Source organism: Melospiza georgiana, chromosome 15 (genome assembly GCF_028018845.1).
Source record: "Melospiza georgiana isolate bMelGeo1 chromosome 15, bMelGeo1.pri, whole genome shotgun sequence".
Lineage (NCBI taxonomy): Eukaryota > Metazoa > Chordata > Aves > Passeriformes > Passerellidae > Melospiza > Melospiza georgiana.
The window spans coordinates 4,179,230-4,196,129 of NC_080444.1; the positions used below are offsets into that span (position 1 = coordinate 4,179,230).

At 39.4% G+C, this 16,900-nt stretch overlaps 1 protein-coding gene across 4 annotated transcripts in view; it reads left to right on the forward strand.

Annotated features, from left to right (window-relative positions):
• The window catches only part of EBF1 (EBF transcription factor 1), a 261,512-nt gene that overhangs the window by 229,190 nt on the left and 15,422 nt on the right, over positions 1-16,900 (forward strand). For all 4 annotated transcript variants that reach the window (XM_058034565.1, XM_058034566.1, XM_058034567.1 and 1 more), the window contains exon 11: positions 5,449-5,537. In XM_058034565.1, coding sequence (XP_057890548.1) covers positions 5,449-5,537 — 89 coding nt within the window. The remainder of the gene's footprint in view (positions 1-5,448; positions 5,538-16,900) is intronic.

Genomic DNA, 16,900 nt, shown 5'->3' on the forward strand with positions numbered 1-16,900 from the left:
TTTGAAGTGGGTTTTTGTTGCTGGCTTTGTAGAGCAGGCAGAAAGAGGCCAGTGTGCATGCGAGTCCTTGGGTTTGGTGTCAAAATGTTGCTTTCTAGCACCATCCACTAGAACTGCTGTCCTGCAGGGCCTTAGCAAGGCATTTCAGTACCTGGAAATTGGTACTATTATGGTCTGTCCTGTCCTGTTCCCATCTTCTGCAGTCAGTGTTTTGTTTTGTTAGGGTCAGGGGCTTGCAGCAGATGTATTTTGTGGCTGTGAGGTGTTGAGACACAAAACTTTCTGTATCTTGGCCACAGAATTACCTTCTGTTTATATTCTGACAAGTTCTCTCATTGGACAGGAAAAAACCCCAAAACAACTGTGTAGACCCCAAAGCCCCACCTCTTTTACACTGCAATTCAGGACCTGTCACCAGCTGTCTAATTTTGTTGTAGAGCCAAATTTACAAAATAAATTTGTGAAGAGACAGAGGAAGAGTCTAAAGCATCTTCTTCCATTCCAGTGCTTAGTGACTCCCTGGTGCTCCACAGGAGCAGACACTGTGGGATATTTAATTCCCACATTCACCCTTTCCCTGAGTGCTTCACTTAAAAAAAATCAAAACCAGATTTCTCCTCTGAGACAGGGATGATCAGACCTGTGGGCCTGAGGAAAATTTTTTTTGTAGCCTTCAGCCTTTTTTTTGGGGTTATTTGAGCCCTCAGAGTCCCTTCCCTGTCCTTGCAGCCTTTTCCACTGGAAAAGCATATGGGAAGTTCATAGGTCTAAGTGCTGCTTTCTCACTGGTTTTGGGTCAAACAGAATGAAAAAGAAACAAGGACTGAAAAATAAAAGGAGTAAATGAAACCATGAATGCATGGGAAACAAATTAACTGGATATGTTTTACATTCTGAAATATTTCCATAATGCTGCTATGTAGTGTGTGTTTATTTTTCTTTGAATAATAATGTTAAAATGTGTCTAATTCAATTACTCTCTGCATTTGCTGAATGAGTTTTCCTTGGTGAAGGGCTCTCTACACTACCCCAAGCTACGAATTCCATATGATATTTGAACAGGTCCTTTTAATTGCTGATATTAAGTGTCGATCATTCTGCTGGGAGTTGGCAGCATGGCCAGAGAAACAAATTCCTCTCTCAGATACATCAGACAGTCATTCAATTAACAACCAAAGCTTTATTGACACAGTAGGAATTCATTATGTGAAATATTAAAAAAAGCCCTCCGCTGACTAGTTAAAAAAAGAGACTTTTAAAGATGGTGGATTATCTGCATGTGGTTATTAAAATTATTTGCGCAGAATTCAAAATTATGGTTATGATGGAAACATTTTTTCTCAGAGGCATGAACAGCATTTTTGTTGAAAACATAAGCTGGACTTTGAAAAGATGGCTATAATGTACACATGCCTATTTCCACAGACATTGTGCATTTTCTTGATTAAAAGCCTGAGATTTTATGAGTTATGGCTTTAGAGTTACTGCATAAAGAGCTTCATGGCTTATTCTGTTAGAGTCTAATTTGAAAGAAAGTTCTTCCTCAAGGGTTTAAGAAGTAATTCATAAAATGGTAAGAATAATAAATATTGTGCCTTAACTCATACACTAGGATAGATAGACAGATTTTGTACACCTGGGTGTAATTTTAGTTAATTCACACAAGAGACAGGCTGAAAGTTTATTGTTTGGAAGGAGAAAAATGGCTTAAATCTTGTATTTGCAAAAATGATTATATTAGCTTAAATGAAAATGCTACTCTATTAATGGCTTCAATAAGCTATGCATTTGGAAAAGTATTTTAATAAAAAGTTACCTGAAGTTTACTGCAACTTAAAATATGTAAGTGAGGGAAAAGTACTTACCTTGATTTATATGTCTTTTGGAGGTGTAATTATTGGCTTTTTACTCACCTATGTAAAACAATGTACTTTTGTAAATGGATTTCTGGCCACTTTACTCCTTTTTTTTTTCTCCACATAAAAAATAAGCACTGTCAATCAAAGAATTTTAAGGTTTATTTCCTCTTTAGAAATGATTGATAGCCTTTTAGATTTACAAGTTGACAAGTTAAAGGGTTCTATTGGTATAATTATGTACTAAATTCACAGTCTTTCAATTTAAATGTCCTTTTAAAACCACAAGATTATCATACCTGTATTTTGAAAAGTGGGCCAGTCAGTTTGGGTTGGTATACAAATTGCTTCCATTAGCCTTGGGACCTATTTGAATTTAGTACAGTTTTTTAAAGTTAGTAGTACTTTCAATGGTACTTTTAAAATATAAGGTAATGGGAATGCATTTTAAGTACCATATGTGTTAGCTTGTTTTTAATGTACGGATGTCAAGAACACAAATAGAGAGTTTGTATTTCTGATTGATTCTTTTTTTTTCCAATCATGGAAAGAAAACTGTTATTTGAATTAAAGGTGTGGGAAATGCCTTATTGTGGATGGACTTCAGCAGCAGAGACCAGACACATGTACTGGGGCAGAGGAAAACCTTACAGGGGATGAGTCTGACCTTGTAGCAGCTCTTCTGCAGGGCTTGGAGATGAGAATATTCCCTTTTTTTGGAGTTTTTCCATCTCCTGACACACAGCTGGTCTGGTGTAATGCTAAGGGTGGAGTTAAATATGTGAACAGATCTGTTTCATTGAGAGATGATTAATTACATTTGGGCTGTAAATGAACAAGGACTGGAGGGCTGAAATTGTCCAATCTGTCCAGACAGCTAAAGATATTTTTTTTTCTTTTTTCTTTTTTTTTCAATTCTATGTAAGATTGAAAGGTTGAAGGGGTATAGACTAATGAGTGGTATTTAACAATAGCAGTTTAGATCCAATTCTGCAGATTGCTGTGTGCAGCCTCTCCCCACCACTAAAGTAAAGCTGAAGCTGTTTGAAGCAGAAAGTTTTCTCTATCTCTCACAGTATGCTTGATACCTTCTGAGATTGGACCATAAAATTAACATTTTTTTTTTTTTTGGCCATTTAGTTCAGAAAATATTCAGAGGAAATACTCTGTGGATTTCAAATGTGTTGAACGTGTAGGAAGATATGAGAAAATGACTGCTAACTCTGGGGGGATTTCAGATCTGGCCTCCATTTATAATATTGCAGAATTTAGTAACTACTTTCCCGAAGGATCTAAAGGGAAAATGGCCATAAACTAGACCAAATTAGAGGAGAAACACATTTGGCAGAACCACACTAAAATCTTTGAACATATTTGCAAAAGAAATTTAAATTTGATCTGTAGGGTTTTGTTGGGTTTTTTTTCATCTTCTCATAGAACAGCTATTTTTGATAATAAATATAAATAGCATTCAATTAATTTATTTGAAAAAGGATTTAAAATAAGCAGCCTTGTAAGTAAACTCAGAGGTAAGGAAAGCAGGGGGCTCCAAAACAAGGAACTGTGATATTTTCTGTAAAACTACACAGCAGAGGGGTCAGTGTGGGCCAGGGTGTGAAAGGAAATGTAGGAAAAAAGGCCAAACCATCCCAAAATCAAAAGGGGCCAAAGCAAGGGAAAAGCCTCATGCTCACTCCTTCCATAGATAGAAATAAAATATTTCTATCCTTCCTGGATAGAAATAAAAGATCACATTCAGATATTCCCGATGAAAGGAACTACCTGAAAAAACCTCAAACAAACAAGGAGACTGGAGGGATGTCATGAGCTCAGAAAGTAAAATCCTGAAGGATTTCTAGTCTGGAGTTACCATAATACTGCAAGACTCCTTTCAGGGTATGGTCAGAAGGTTCCTTTCTGATGTTAGAGGAATGCTGAGGTCCTGCTGGCCCATGGACCACGTGCCTCTCCAGGCAGTTGCATCAGCCCCCCGTTTGTGTTTCACCATGTTGGGTAGATCTGCATCCCTCAGCATCACCTTCCTCTGCCTCAGGCTGCAGCAGCTTTGCTGGATTTGCTTATGGAGATGGGAATTTGACCCTTTGCTTGCCAGCTGGACAATCTGCTTTAGAAATGTGGTTTGAAAGTAACAATAATTTAAAGAGATTGCTTTGTGGGCTTGTTATGGAATGCCATAATTAATTACAAACAAGCCTGGGATTAGGTACTGGTTTCATAATAACGTGAAGATCTTTAGGAGTATGGAAAAATGTTCACTTAAAACATGGAAATATGGACAGATTATGCCATGTTGTGGCTGGGAGGTGGAGTTTAATGCTAAATCTTTTTGCAATGTTCAAATATCATCATTTTAGCCACATACAAAAACTCATAATAAGACCCTCATAAATGTATATGATATATTCATAAATTAGTAAGACTCTGTGTGAGAATTTTTTTTTGCTATTAATAAGCTAAGACAAGAGAAGAAAGACTTCAAAGTGACACAAAAAAAAAGGCTGTAAATATAAAAATCCACATTCAAATTGATATTTTTTTCCATTTAACTCAAAAAATTTGAACAAATTGCTGTGGAATGTTTCCACATCTCTATTGGCATGGGAGAGTCAAGATGTACTGTTGTTTAGAGATGCTTGAGAATACTTGACTGTTCCAGTTCACCAAAGCACTTAGGAAATTCTAAGCGCATGTTGAAGTCTCACTAACATCTGAGTTTTAAAGTGATCATGTGACTGGAAATATAGCTAGAAGGTCATTCAGTGCAGTCCCCTGTAATTATAGGCAATCATATAAAAAACATAATATGCTCAAATTTGCTTTGCTGAAAGCAAATGGGTTTAAGTATGTGCTTACAGATAAGCATGTGCTTAAAGGCTTGACACAATCAGAGCTTCCATTAATGCAGACAGACCAGCATTTTCATGAAGATTAAAGTGTTCCACTTTCACCATTTCTCACCTCCATTTTATTGGACAAGGACTAGGGAAAGATGAACTAAAAACATTGATGTATTTTTTTTTAATTATTAGGTCTCCTGGATCAGTTTAGTGCTGATCAGAGCCTAAGCTGCTGAAGTCAGTGTCAATGAGTAAAAAATAAAACCTGCCAAGACAATTGCCTGTATTTCACAACAAAATTATTTGTGAACATTGCACATGGAGCATATTAAATGTATAATGAGATTTGGAACACAAAAGGCACTGGAGTAGGAACTACTTTTGCCTTCCAATCACCTTCCTCATAATGTGAAAAACTCAACATGAAACATGGGTAAAGTATTTATCACATTGATTTCATAGTGCCTTTCACAGACAATAATTGCTTCCTGTTTGGAAGATGTAGGCAACATCCCCAAATCTTCCAGCAGCTCTGCTGGAGGAGCTGAAGTGGGAAGGTTTGGATGGAATTCAAAGGACCAACCTCAAGCAGTGTTTGGACCAAGACTTGAGTCAGTGCTGAGTTCCAAGGGGGTTTTGCCAGGGTCCTGCCATGGTCCCATGGTCCCATTGCCATTGTCACCTGAGCCCCTGCTGTGCCTTTGTCACCTCACCTTTGTTTGTTGTTGTTTCAGCTCTGAACGAACCCACCATTGACTATGGATTCCAAAGGTTACAGAAGGTTATCCCCCGGCACCCCGGTGACCCCGAACGCTTGCCAAAGGTCAGCACAAAGTTTATTGTTCTGTTAAATGTGGTAAAGATGGGTTATTGCATGTTTTTGTCTGAAAGTGCATATCTGTGAATATGATGGTCCTGGTTTGGTACCCAACCCAGATGAGCTGAAACAGAGGCATGACCAAGAAAGCCCAATCAGCAACTGGAGCCTGAGGAGTATTCTGTTATCTTCTCAAACAACTCTTGCCTTCTTAAACACAAATCTTTCTCTATGTTCTAAAATAACTAGCAATTAACATATTTTTTCGTTACCATTTTGGGACCTGAGCAGTGTTTTCATAGAATAATGATGCTTTTTGGTTTTGATATCAGTAGCACTTTGCCAGCATAATTTTGAGAACTTCACCATTGATAAAATCAAGTTAATTGGATGTGACTGCATTGCTGCTGCATCATGCATTGGTTTAGGGTAATAATGATTATATACTGTTTTATTTCAGAATTGCTGATTTAATTAGAGCATTGTGTACTGAAGTGATGTTCATTCCCATGAAAATTAGTGAGGTTTTTGTTGATTTCTGTCAAGTAAAAGCTGAGGGAAAGACAGCATTGTTCAGATAGGTTTCTTGTACTGGGAAAACACTGGAATTGCACTCAGATCTGGTTTTGCTACCTTGCAAGAATTTGCAGTGACTTTTGTGGTATACTGGAGTAAGAGGGGGGGGATTTAAGTGTTGCTGGTGTCCACAGGAGCTCTGAGCAATGGTGATGATCTGGAGTCACTGTGGCCAGCTGCCACCACATGTTTTATCTGCTGTTACTGAGTGAGCTGGGGAGTCAGAACACTCCCTGTGGAAAAGAAAATGTGAATTTGCAGACCTGAGACAGAGACAAATGAATTGTTCAGTTAATGTACATCCAGTATAGCCTTTGTGACTGGGCAATACTTGTGACCTTTCTTCTTTAGCTCCCTGAGCTGTCCACAGGCTTTCATCAGGGATTGTTGTAGGCTTTGATTAGTTGCATTTCTAAAATGTTTGAAAGGTGAGGAGATTTCCTGAACACTGGAACTTAATTTGTTTAATTCCTTGAAAGAAATAGAAGTCAGTGAAGAAAGAAATAGAAGTCAGTATGTGACTTTTTCTACAGGCTTGTTCTGTCTTTTATCTTTGCCTGGGAAGGCTGCAGGCTGTGGTTTTGGGGTCATTGATGTGTTGTCCTTCCCTCTTCCCACCAGAGAAACATGCTGTCCTGGGGAGTTACATTTACCATTGGCTCTGTTCACCCTCTGCAAGCTGTCCCTTTCCCTAACATTTGGACAGACTTGCAGCAGGACACAGCTTTCATGGCTTGTCAAGTTTCACTCCAGAGGTGCAACCCTTTCCAAAGAAAGAGAGCATCCTTCTGTAGTGGCTTTTTTTTTTTCACCTCTATCCTGCCTCTGCTGCCAAATGTACTTCTGGAGAAAAATATTGTCTCAGAAAATAAGAAGTCAGCCTGCACTATGCATCGGGCATTTGCAATGTCCAAAGGAATTGCTGCAAATCTTCCCTAAACCTAGCATTCCAGCTGGCTACTAGATGGCCATAGATTTTATTTAAATCAGGAAATTAAAGTAAAATTAACCTGGACAATTCCAAATTGAATTATATGGCTAGGGGTTGTGGTGGAACAGCAATTGGGCTCCTTTTTGGTTTCAGAGGCACTGAGGGGATCCCCAGCAATGCCCCTTTGTGCTGCTATGGAAATGTGGGAATGCAGCCTCCAGGATGAGCACCCTCCTCTCTCCCGTTTGGTCTGAGACTGGTACCACACATTCTTGCAGGCAGAAGAAAGCTTCTCCTAGCTCCATATCCTGATTCTGAAATTTAGCAGGTATTTATGGATAAGGTATGAGTGAGGGTTAGCACTCAGTCATCTGTCCCCTCCTCTACCCTCTTGGCTACATGTGTTTCTTTGGAACATCTTTTAAACTAATTTTTTTAATCTTTAAATCAAGGGAAATTGTGGTCATGTCTGGAGAGCTAAGATGTGATGGCCTAAAAAACAAGGTCACTCCTTTCGGGTTGGACAAACTCAGCAAAGAAACTGGTAACACTGTGCAAGCTTAGAGAGAAACAGGATGTAGAGAGGACTTTTTTTTGTCTTTGGGTAATTCCTTCTGTGCAACCTTGAAGGTTGGACCTCAAGTTCAAGTCTCATTAATATGCCACGCACAGAGGCTGAATGCAGCAGGGGTTGGCACATGTCGGCTCCTGTGTTTGAGGCACTGATGGTTCAATTCCCAGCATCACTCGCTGGCTCCAGGATCAGCATCAAGGACGTGTGAGCCCCTGTGCTGGTGAGCACTGCACAGTGCTCTTCCCCATGTCATTAAACAAGGAAGGGCTTTGGCAGGGTTCCATGCAGACAATTCTCAGTGGCTACTTAGAGGAGTGTTGGAAGCCATATGGCTCCCACAGTGGAACCACGGGCAGAAAGGGCAAATGTTCCAGAGAAACAGAAGAGAGGAGAGCAGTGCTCAGAGCTCTCAAAATCCTTCCCTCCATTCCCCCCTTGTCCTGGCAGCACATCATCACTTTCTGTTCATGAAAGGGCTTGTGCCTTTGCATTAAATAAACAAAACAAATAATATTTCTCTAATTGCTGCTGGGGTTTGTGGCCATTATTCCATTGAAACATTTCTGATGAATTAGAGATCTTTCCAGAGGTAGAAGTGGTTATAATTTTTGTGTTCATAAGGGCATGCTGCCCTTCCCATGGACCATCAAGAGCATTCTGCTCTGTGACTTATCCCTGCAGTCAAGGAGAATTGTTCAGACCATCAAGTGAGTGTTAGCACATGCTCTGCCCTCCAGAGTTGAGGAGTTAACAGCATTTCTAAAATTATTGAGACTGTTAGAGAAGTTTGATCTCCACAAGTTTAGAACCAGTATTTTCAAAAATGCTCAATATTTATGCTCAGGATGAATTTTTTTAAATTTTCCATCTATCTGCTTGAAATAGGCAAAGAAATAAAAGGACAGATTTTAAAAAATAATTTCTCCTTCCCTGTGCTTCAACAGGCAAATTCCAGTAGAGAATGCCCTCCCACAGTGAGGAGAATGGGAGCACCTGGAAATGAGGGTCTTTGGACTGCTAGATTGACAGCTGATGTGCTTAAAGTAGAAATGCAATATATAGTTTCTGGAGAAAAGAGAGAGGGAGCTGGTGTTAGCAGCTGAGCTATGGAGCAGTTTGAACCAGAATCCAGGTCCCTTGTTGTCCAGAGCAGGTCGGGGAAGGCAGCCAGTGGAAGGAGATGTGCATGTCTGTACAGACACCCCCACACCCACAGGCACCAGGAGGAGAGACAAGAGGTGGTGGGATTAGCACCCAAAGCTTGGAGGGAGATCAAGTACCAGGAGTGTGCTGGGCAGTGTAGTCTTTCCTTTCTAATACAGACAGGAGGCAGATCAGAGGAAACAAGAGACCTCTGGGGATAAGAGGAAAGGAACTGTGATGCTAAGGTTGGGAAATGCTGTCATTGTCCTGCAGGAGCAGTCTGTAGGGAGCCTGTGTGGAGCTGGGAGCAGCCCTGCACCTGTGTGTGCCCCATTTCCATCCCATTTCCATCTGGAGTGATTGCACACATGCACACAAATGCACTCGTGTTGTTGGTTCCTGTGCACATAAACTGCAGTGGAGATCACTGAAGAGTTCAGATCACAACAACATATTGAGTCTATTAAGGTTCATTCATGTAACTACCCTGCAATCCTTAAAATAAATCCCTGGCAGACACGTTGCAATTCTGCAATTTTGTTAAAACTCCACAGCTAGAGCTGTAAAACAGCTTCAGCTGTGAGCTAGATTTGAAACACATCCATCCTAAATGATTTAATAACAACGATTCCTCTTTATATGCAATTTCCTAGATTTTATTTGCCATTTTCACCACTCCTACAACTCATCACTTGTATTTAGATTAAGCAGAAGATTGTTCACCTCTGTGTTTGAGCAGCAAGTCATTGCACCAACCCCCTCTGTGATCTGACGTCCTCTCCCTCCCAGTCTGTTCCTTCAGTGCTCTCTAGGAGACCCCTTATCCCTCCTGAAAGGGACCTTTACTTCTGGTTTCTCTTCATGTAGATGAAAGTGGAGCTTCTCTCTCTAGTGCACAGGGGACTCCCTGCTGAGCTGAGAGCACAGGTAACCAGAATCCTCCTTCCCTTCAGCTGCTTTTCCCTGGTCAGTCATTAAACCCCCCCAAGACACAGCCCAGCTCCTCGTTTAGGACACTAATAAAAGACATGTGGTTATTAGGAATCAGAGGCTGGCAAAAGCAGTTGTCTTTTTCCATATGAAATCCCACAGATCTGCCCTTTATACATCGTGACATGGGTATTGTTTATATTGCAAATAAAGGTTGTCTCTAAACGTGGGTGGTTGGCCCAGGCTTGCTAGCAGAGGTTAAAATAGCAATGAAGACAATGCAGCTCAGGTTTGCTGCTTCAGACAGACCCAATGGAAATTCCAGAAAGGACTGCCATCCACTAACTCAACATACACTGTATTTTAACCTAAGTTAGTAATTTACAGCTAAGAAAACACTTTTTTTTTCTCCCACCCAGTGTAACAAGAGAGTCATTAGAAAACTTTTATACTACGTGTGGGCAGGAAGGGGAGGAATGTAAAGAGGAGCTATTGGAGTTCAGCTGTACAGCAAGGAGGTCATAGGATGTGCTTGTAGGGCTCTAGGAGGTCATGAGATGTGCTTGGAGGGCTCTTCATTCTACTGTAAAATTTACAGGAATGTGAGACCAGAGTTAAGGTTGGTATTGAACCCTTAACAGCTGGGTTTTTAAAGTTCCCTAACGATTTGAGCTCTTGGTTGAGGAGCTTGTTTAGGGGGTCTGATATTTTATTTATCCTATAGAAAATATTCAACAAGAGAGCATCAAACTTCTGAGATGGCGAGGTAGCTGTGCAAGTGTCACCCTTATGGGGTGGTGGATGTCACAGGGGTGTGTGGGAATATGCAGAGCCTGAAAGGAGAGAGCAGAGGGACAGAGGCAGCGCTCGCTGAAGGGCAGAGCCAGCACACAGGGCTGGCAAGGAGCCCTTTCCTTTCTGAAGGTCAGCAGTGTGCACACACATTTCACTGAGCTTTCTTTATAACTGGGTCAGCATTTACTCAGCAAATGATTAGAGCAGATGGTGTAATTTAGAATCTATGACAAAACTTTTAATAGATCAGGGCTAACATGATGACAAGGAGCTCTGCGCCGTTCTCCACTCCCGCTCTCTGCTTTGCCTTGGGGTAAAAATCCTGCCTGGGATTGGATTTTCTAGTCTGCACATTCCATCTGAGCGACTCCAACCACTTGTTTGAGCATCCTGTAGGAGGGATCCCCACATTTCTCTGTTCCTGTATGCTCATCCTTGTTGGTTTTAAATATAACAATTAACTGAGCATGACAGGAAGACACCAAACAGGTAAACACAGTCCCTTTGAGGAGCAGGTTTTGAAGGAAAAAGCCACAGTTTGAAGAAAGTAACAAAGGCTGCATTTGTGTATTTTGCTCCACGGAGCTGAAAATATCTAGTAAATTGATCCCGTGGGAGTAATAAATACACATTACTTTATCTTGTACTTCATGTCCTATACCCCTGAGCCTTGATAGAACAACACCACTTAATAGACTTAAAAAAAGAGTAATTACAGTCATTGGTTGTGTGATATTTCAGCCCTTCCAGCCCTGCCTGACCTTCTAATTTAGCTCACCGTGTCTAACTAATGCATTTATATTCATCTTTTATGAAGCATGTGTAGTACAAAATTGACTTTGCAGCCTTTAGCAAGCTGTCTTACCAGGTTTGGGATCTGGTTAGTACAGCGTACTGTATAGCATATGTACATTTACAGCAGAATTCTCCATGCATATGGTTCTGATCTTCTATTACTTTTTATCCTTTTGGAAATAAAATAAAAAATAGTTTTTTCCATTTCATCCTCCCCTCCCCTTTTTTAAAGCTTTTATTCATTGCGGCATTATTTACAGCTAAACATGCAGGCAGGAAGATGCAAGCATTTTTAAAATGATTACCACTAATGTTTCTACTTGTCAGAAGTGCTTAAATTTTCCTGCACTTTGTCTAAAAACTTAGCACTTTTACCTTTTAAGAATTACAAATTTCTAAGATCTTACCAAGCTGATTTACAAACACAGCTGACAGTTTATGATGAATGATGTTGCAAAATGTGCAATATGTTTCTCTGTCATTTCTATGCATGTATATATTAAGAAGAAGATTAAGAAGTGAGAGAACCCCCCCTCTGAAAGAAACCCTTGAGTTAGAGAGCACACACACAAATCTCTCTCCTGTGTTTCCTCATAACTTCCCGCTCACTTCACTCATCCAGTGGAGCACAATTGTTCTCTGTGCATTTTCTCCCACCATATGGTATCCTCATTACCATACACTAAGGGTCCATATGGGGAACTTGTGAAGTGAACTGTATTCATTTTAACTGCCAGATGAGCAGCCTTTTGCTTTGCAAGCTTAGCTTAAGTCATCTGCTGTCTTTATGTTGTTATGGCAACACAGCACCAATAAAAAATTCTAATCTACTGTAAGTGTCTGGGATCACAGTATTTTAAATGCTCCCTGTAACTGTCCTCCAAGTGAGGAGCTTGTTCTCTCAGTGGGACAAAGGGTTATTGTCAACTCCAGCAGGTGGCAGTAAAGAAATTGGTTTTTTTTCTTTAACCTTTCTTAAAAATATCTATTTTTCCTTTTCCCCCATATCCCCTCACCTCAGAAAGTCACAGAATTACACAACATGGTCAGTCCTTTACATACCGAGGATTTCTGATGCTCAGGTAGGAATTGCAGCTGATACTTTAAAGTTGCAGCTAAAATATTAAAGAGAGCAAAGAATGAAACAGTGGTGGCAGCTCATGAGCTTTATTGAGAGATTTAGGCTGAAGTACCTCTTTCACCAGGAGTCTGATGCCACCTCTTCCTCAGGACTCTGATGCCTCCATAGCCACACAGCTATGTTCAGTTTTGGAGCTGTTTTCTTGCTTCTAGCTACATTTCCAAACTCCTGGATCAAACACAAAGCTAATTAAGAATATCTTATATTAATGGAAATAGGCAGCAGCATCCTTAAACATAAATCATCTTCACCTCCCCAGGCCACATGATATGTTGCATCTCTGTCTCCCTGTCTGCATCGAAAGTGAACGTTTGTAGTCTCAGTTCATCAGTTCACATTAGCCTCATGCTGAATATTTAAACACAGAACAATTTGAACACACCATGAAGAGAGACAGTGACTGCACTTTCACTTGGAACAGCACGAGCTCATCTAATAATAATTTAGTAAATCAGCCATTTAGTGGCTCAGTTGTACACTGTATTGTGCCAAATAATATTCAGTTCAACTGAATGCTGGTGAAATGGAAATCCAGGCTCCAGTCATGTGGCACTTTTTTTGCTCAATGGAGAGATGAAATGGAAAACCAACCTCCCAACAGACTGTTTGAATGTAGTGATTTATCAAAAATATAGTAGAGTGACAATATAAACAGGATTTGTTTGTATGGGGTACAATCTATTCTAATTAGGTTTTTATTATTGTGGTTTCTCCTGTGCAGATGATTTGATAATTCAGGATTTGCATTTACCTCTTCAGTTTATTTTGTATATGGGCAGAGAGCAGATCTGTGTAGTTACAGCCTAGTTTCAATCCTTTAAGGCCCAGTCCTCTGGGGAGCCTGGTGAGCTCTTTATTGCCTTATTCTGAGCCCTGTCCCACAGGGAGCCCCGTGCCCCAAGGAGCAATGGGGAAATACAGCTGCTGCCATGGGTGTTGCTTCATAGCATGAAAGCAATATCAGATTGATTCCTTTTCCCTTTTTAAGGCTATCAAGATTTGTAGGGAGTGGTTATATCTTAGACTGACTGAAATAAGTGAAATAAAACAGGTTTTTGGGTGCCCATCCTTGCTTCCTGTGTGCTGACTGTACCTTTTCTGACCTGTATCAGTCTTTAATAAAAGATATTACCTCACCCTACAAAACTTGCTTTGGTTCTAACCATAGCCCACTGTAATTTCAGCCCAACAGCTACACTTCAAGGCTGTCTCTGATGAAGATGGGGGAGAAGATAGTGTGTTTTCCTAGAAAGTGTGCTGTGAAGTATAATTTGCTCCCATTAACATGGTGCTTTGAGATCTCTGAACGCAGGGCATTGCAGAAGTGTGAAGTAATGTCTATAATCTCACCTAGAGTCTCCATTTTTGGCCTACTTTTAGGTGTTATGTGGTGGTTTACGTGGTGATGTAAAATATGATTGCTGTGTATTTCTCACAACACAGCCCAATTGAGCGGCAGAAAAAGCATCTCCAAACCATCACGATGCCATTTAGCAGAGAGTGCTGGAAGCAATAGGAGCCTCTTGTCGTAATTCTTCTAAGAAATAGAGAGCCTCACAATCTCTGCCCAGCTGCTGACGCTGGAAAACTCAAGCATTTTGGTAAAATGAATCAAGCAGTAATGTTTCTTTTATGAGATCCCCTCCCAGGAAGGGAAGGTTTGGCACCATTTGGAGATCAGGCTGGGTGATCCATCATAGCGGAGGCAGCTGTCCTGGAGTGTCTCCCAGGTCACCCGATCGAACCGGTGGCTCTTACAACTGTATTATTGCTCATGGAACAGTAATTGAGGCACCATGGTTAAAAATTACCTGGTCTAATAGGCAGTGAACAATTTGCACTCAATACAATTATAAGCCAAATCATTCATTTCATAACACTTGGACTAATTTATTTGTTGACCTTTTAATATCCATAGCTCTTCAGTAGTATTAACTGCAACTTGGACAAAATCTCTTGTTCATTTTACATTCATTGATTTTTTTTTTCCATTGAGGCAATAACAGTTGTTTGAGTACAACCTTTTCTTTCTGCTGTAAAAGTCAATCATGTAACTTATGGAGATATAACTCAACTGGACTGGAATGTCCTCTAAGTACAATAGCACAATCTCAACCTACTTGTACAGACATGGAAATGCAGTTTGGATTTATTTTAAAGAATATTTTGGAATACATTTGTGACTACACATAACAAATGATATATTTGCTGAGAGGAGAATGAAAACAAGACCCAGAAGCATTTTTAAAGCATAGCCACATATATTTAACACATTTATGTTGCTATATTTTGGGTAGTCCAAGATACAGAAATTGTGACGTTTGTTGATTTTGTTCTTTAGGATGACCTAAGTGTTTCCACTAATAATGATGGATTCATAATTTTATCTGCTCATAGCATCTTGAAGTCCAAACATTTGACAGAATAGAGGTGCCCAATTTTTCCAAATGTGAGCTTCAGACAAATGAAATGTGTTTAAAAGCTTTATTAATAAACAGGAAATAAATAATACTTATAATTTGATAATCTGGATTTTCTTTCATTATCCAGCTACAAACAAGCATGAGTGCTGAGGTTTTGTTGATCAAAAAAGCTACTGAAATATTGATGTATTCTGAAAAGCCAGTATTTTGAAGCAATTCTATAAAATATATTGGTGTAGTGACAATGGTAATACTTTTCCCTCAACACTGACAAAGGAGCCCTAGATCATGTAAAATGCTGTGCCTGCTTTTACTTTCTGGAGCTGTACACAGAAATAGAGTGTTACCTCTGTGAAATGATGGATAAATCTCTTAAATTCATAGTTATTCAACATTTATACTTGCTTTGGATAATTTCAGCTGAATTATAGGACTGTAAATTAAAAATAATAATACAAGAAACAAAATAATTTTTGTTTCTGATAAGGAAGTTGAAGTTTTTTAGAATATCTGCTAGGAGCCACTTTGTTGAAGTTTCCCTTCTGAGCCAAAGTGTCTTTGTAAAATAAAATACTGTGAGTCTTTTGAGCACATAAAATATGGTTGTTAAACATTCGGTATTTTATGCTTCCTTAGAAATTACCACTTGTATCTGCACCTAATCTATGGTCTGTCTTTTCATTTCAATGGGGTCTGAAGTGGTCCTTGGCTGTAATGAGAATGCCCCTTTCAAGAGACTTCTTTTAATTATGCTGATGATAAAATGGAAGTGAAAGCAGTCATTTGTAGGGGTTATGACTAAGCAGTGTTTTAACTGTAATACTAAAACCCACCAACATTATTCCAGTCTCTATTTCAACATTTTTATGCATCCACTCTCAGAACAGAGTGGAATATTATTGTAGGTCAGAATTTCAATGTGTCTTATTTTTCAGTTTCCTCCTGCTATTAAAAGTAACCTGAACTCTCAATTTCTAACTGCTCACACTCCCCACCTGAAGCCTCCAATCCAGGAAAGTGACAGTTTCACAGATCTTAATGATAGGCTGGGTTGTTGGTTTGGTTTGGTTTGGTTTGGTTTGGTTTGGTTTGGTTTGGTTTGTTTGGTGGGTTTTTTTCTCCTTCATTAACAGAAAGCATAGGTGGGTCTTTAATGTGATTGAACACTTGGGGTTTTTTTAATAGAAAAGAGCTAATTTGGCATATTTAGATATTTATATAGGTAAATGCATAAGACAAACTGAAAATAAAATGGACAAAACACATATCTACAATTAACACTTCAATTGCTACACATCTCCTCTGATTTACCTCAGCAGGAGTTTGGCCATGCATTACCAAGCATATTTCTCTATAGATTTAAATGTGGTCAAGTGAATTAAGCCACCCAATACAGTCTAGTTTGACCTAATGTGCAATCAATTAAAAAGTGTTAGGACTTGACCTGTGTTTGGAAAAGTCTTTGTGTATACAAATAATAAAAATAGATATCAGCCTGTCCGTTTGCCAAGGAATGTTTTTCACTCTTGCAAATACATAATTTGTTATCCGCATTGTGCCATACACAAAATCACAAGTCACAGGTAATATTTTTTTAATCCTCAATATTCCAGGGAAATTTTTTAATGGACACAATAATATGATCTATAGAATAAAGCTTCTAAAAGAAGCCTGTGCTGTATCTTTGAATGACAGAATTCAGTGTGCCTGTTAATTTTTCCAAATTCTTTAAAAGTTTACCTAAGTCCAGACCCTTCAAATCATTCAAAACCTTCTCCATGTTCTCCAGCTATCAGATGTCTTTGATGTGGGTCATGACAAACTGTTGTCCCTAAAGGAGATTATTTAAGTCCCAGCAGAGTGATTTTAATTCTGCATATCTGCTGGCCTTTACTCACCCTTCTCCCTTTATTTAGAGACCCAACATTAGCAGACAAGTCCAGAACTTTTAGCAACAAAAACCTCAAATGACTTGCCAGATGCTTCAGTTGATAATATGGTTGGAGCATCCAGGATCTCAAATGGCAGTTTATTCAAAGAGTTATTCCAAACCAACAATAT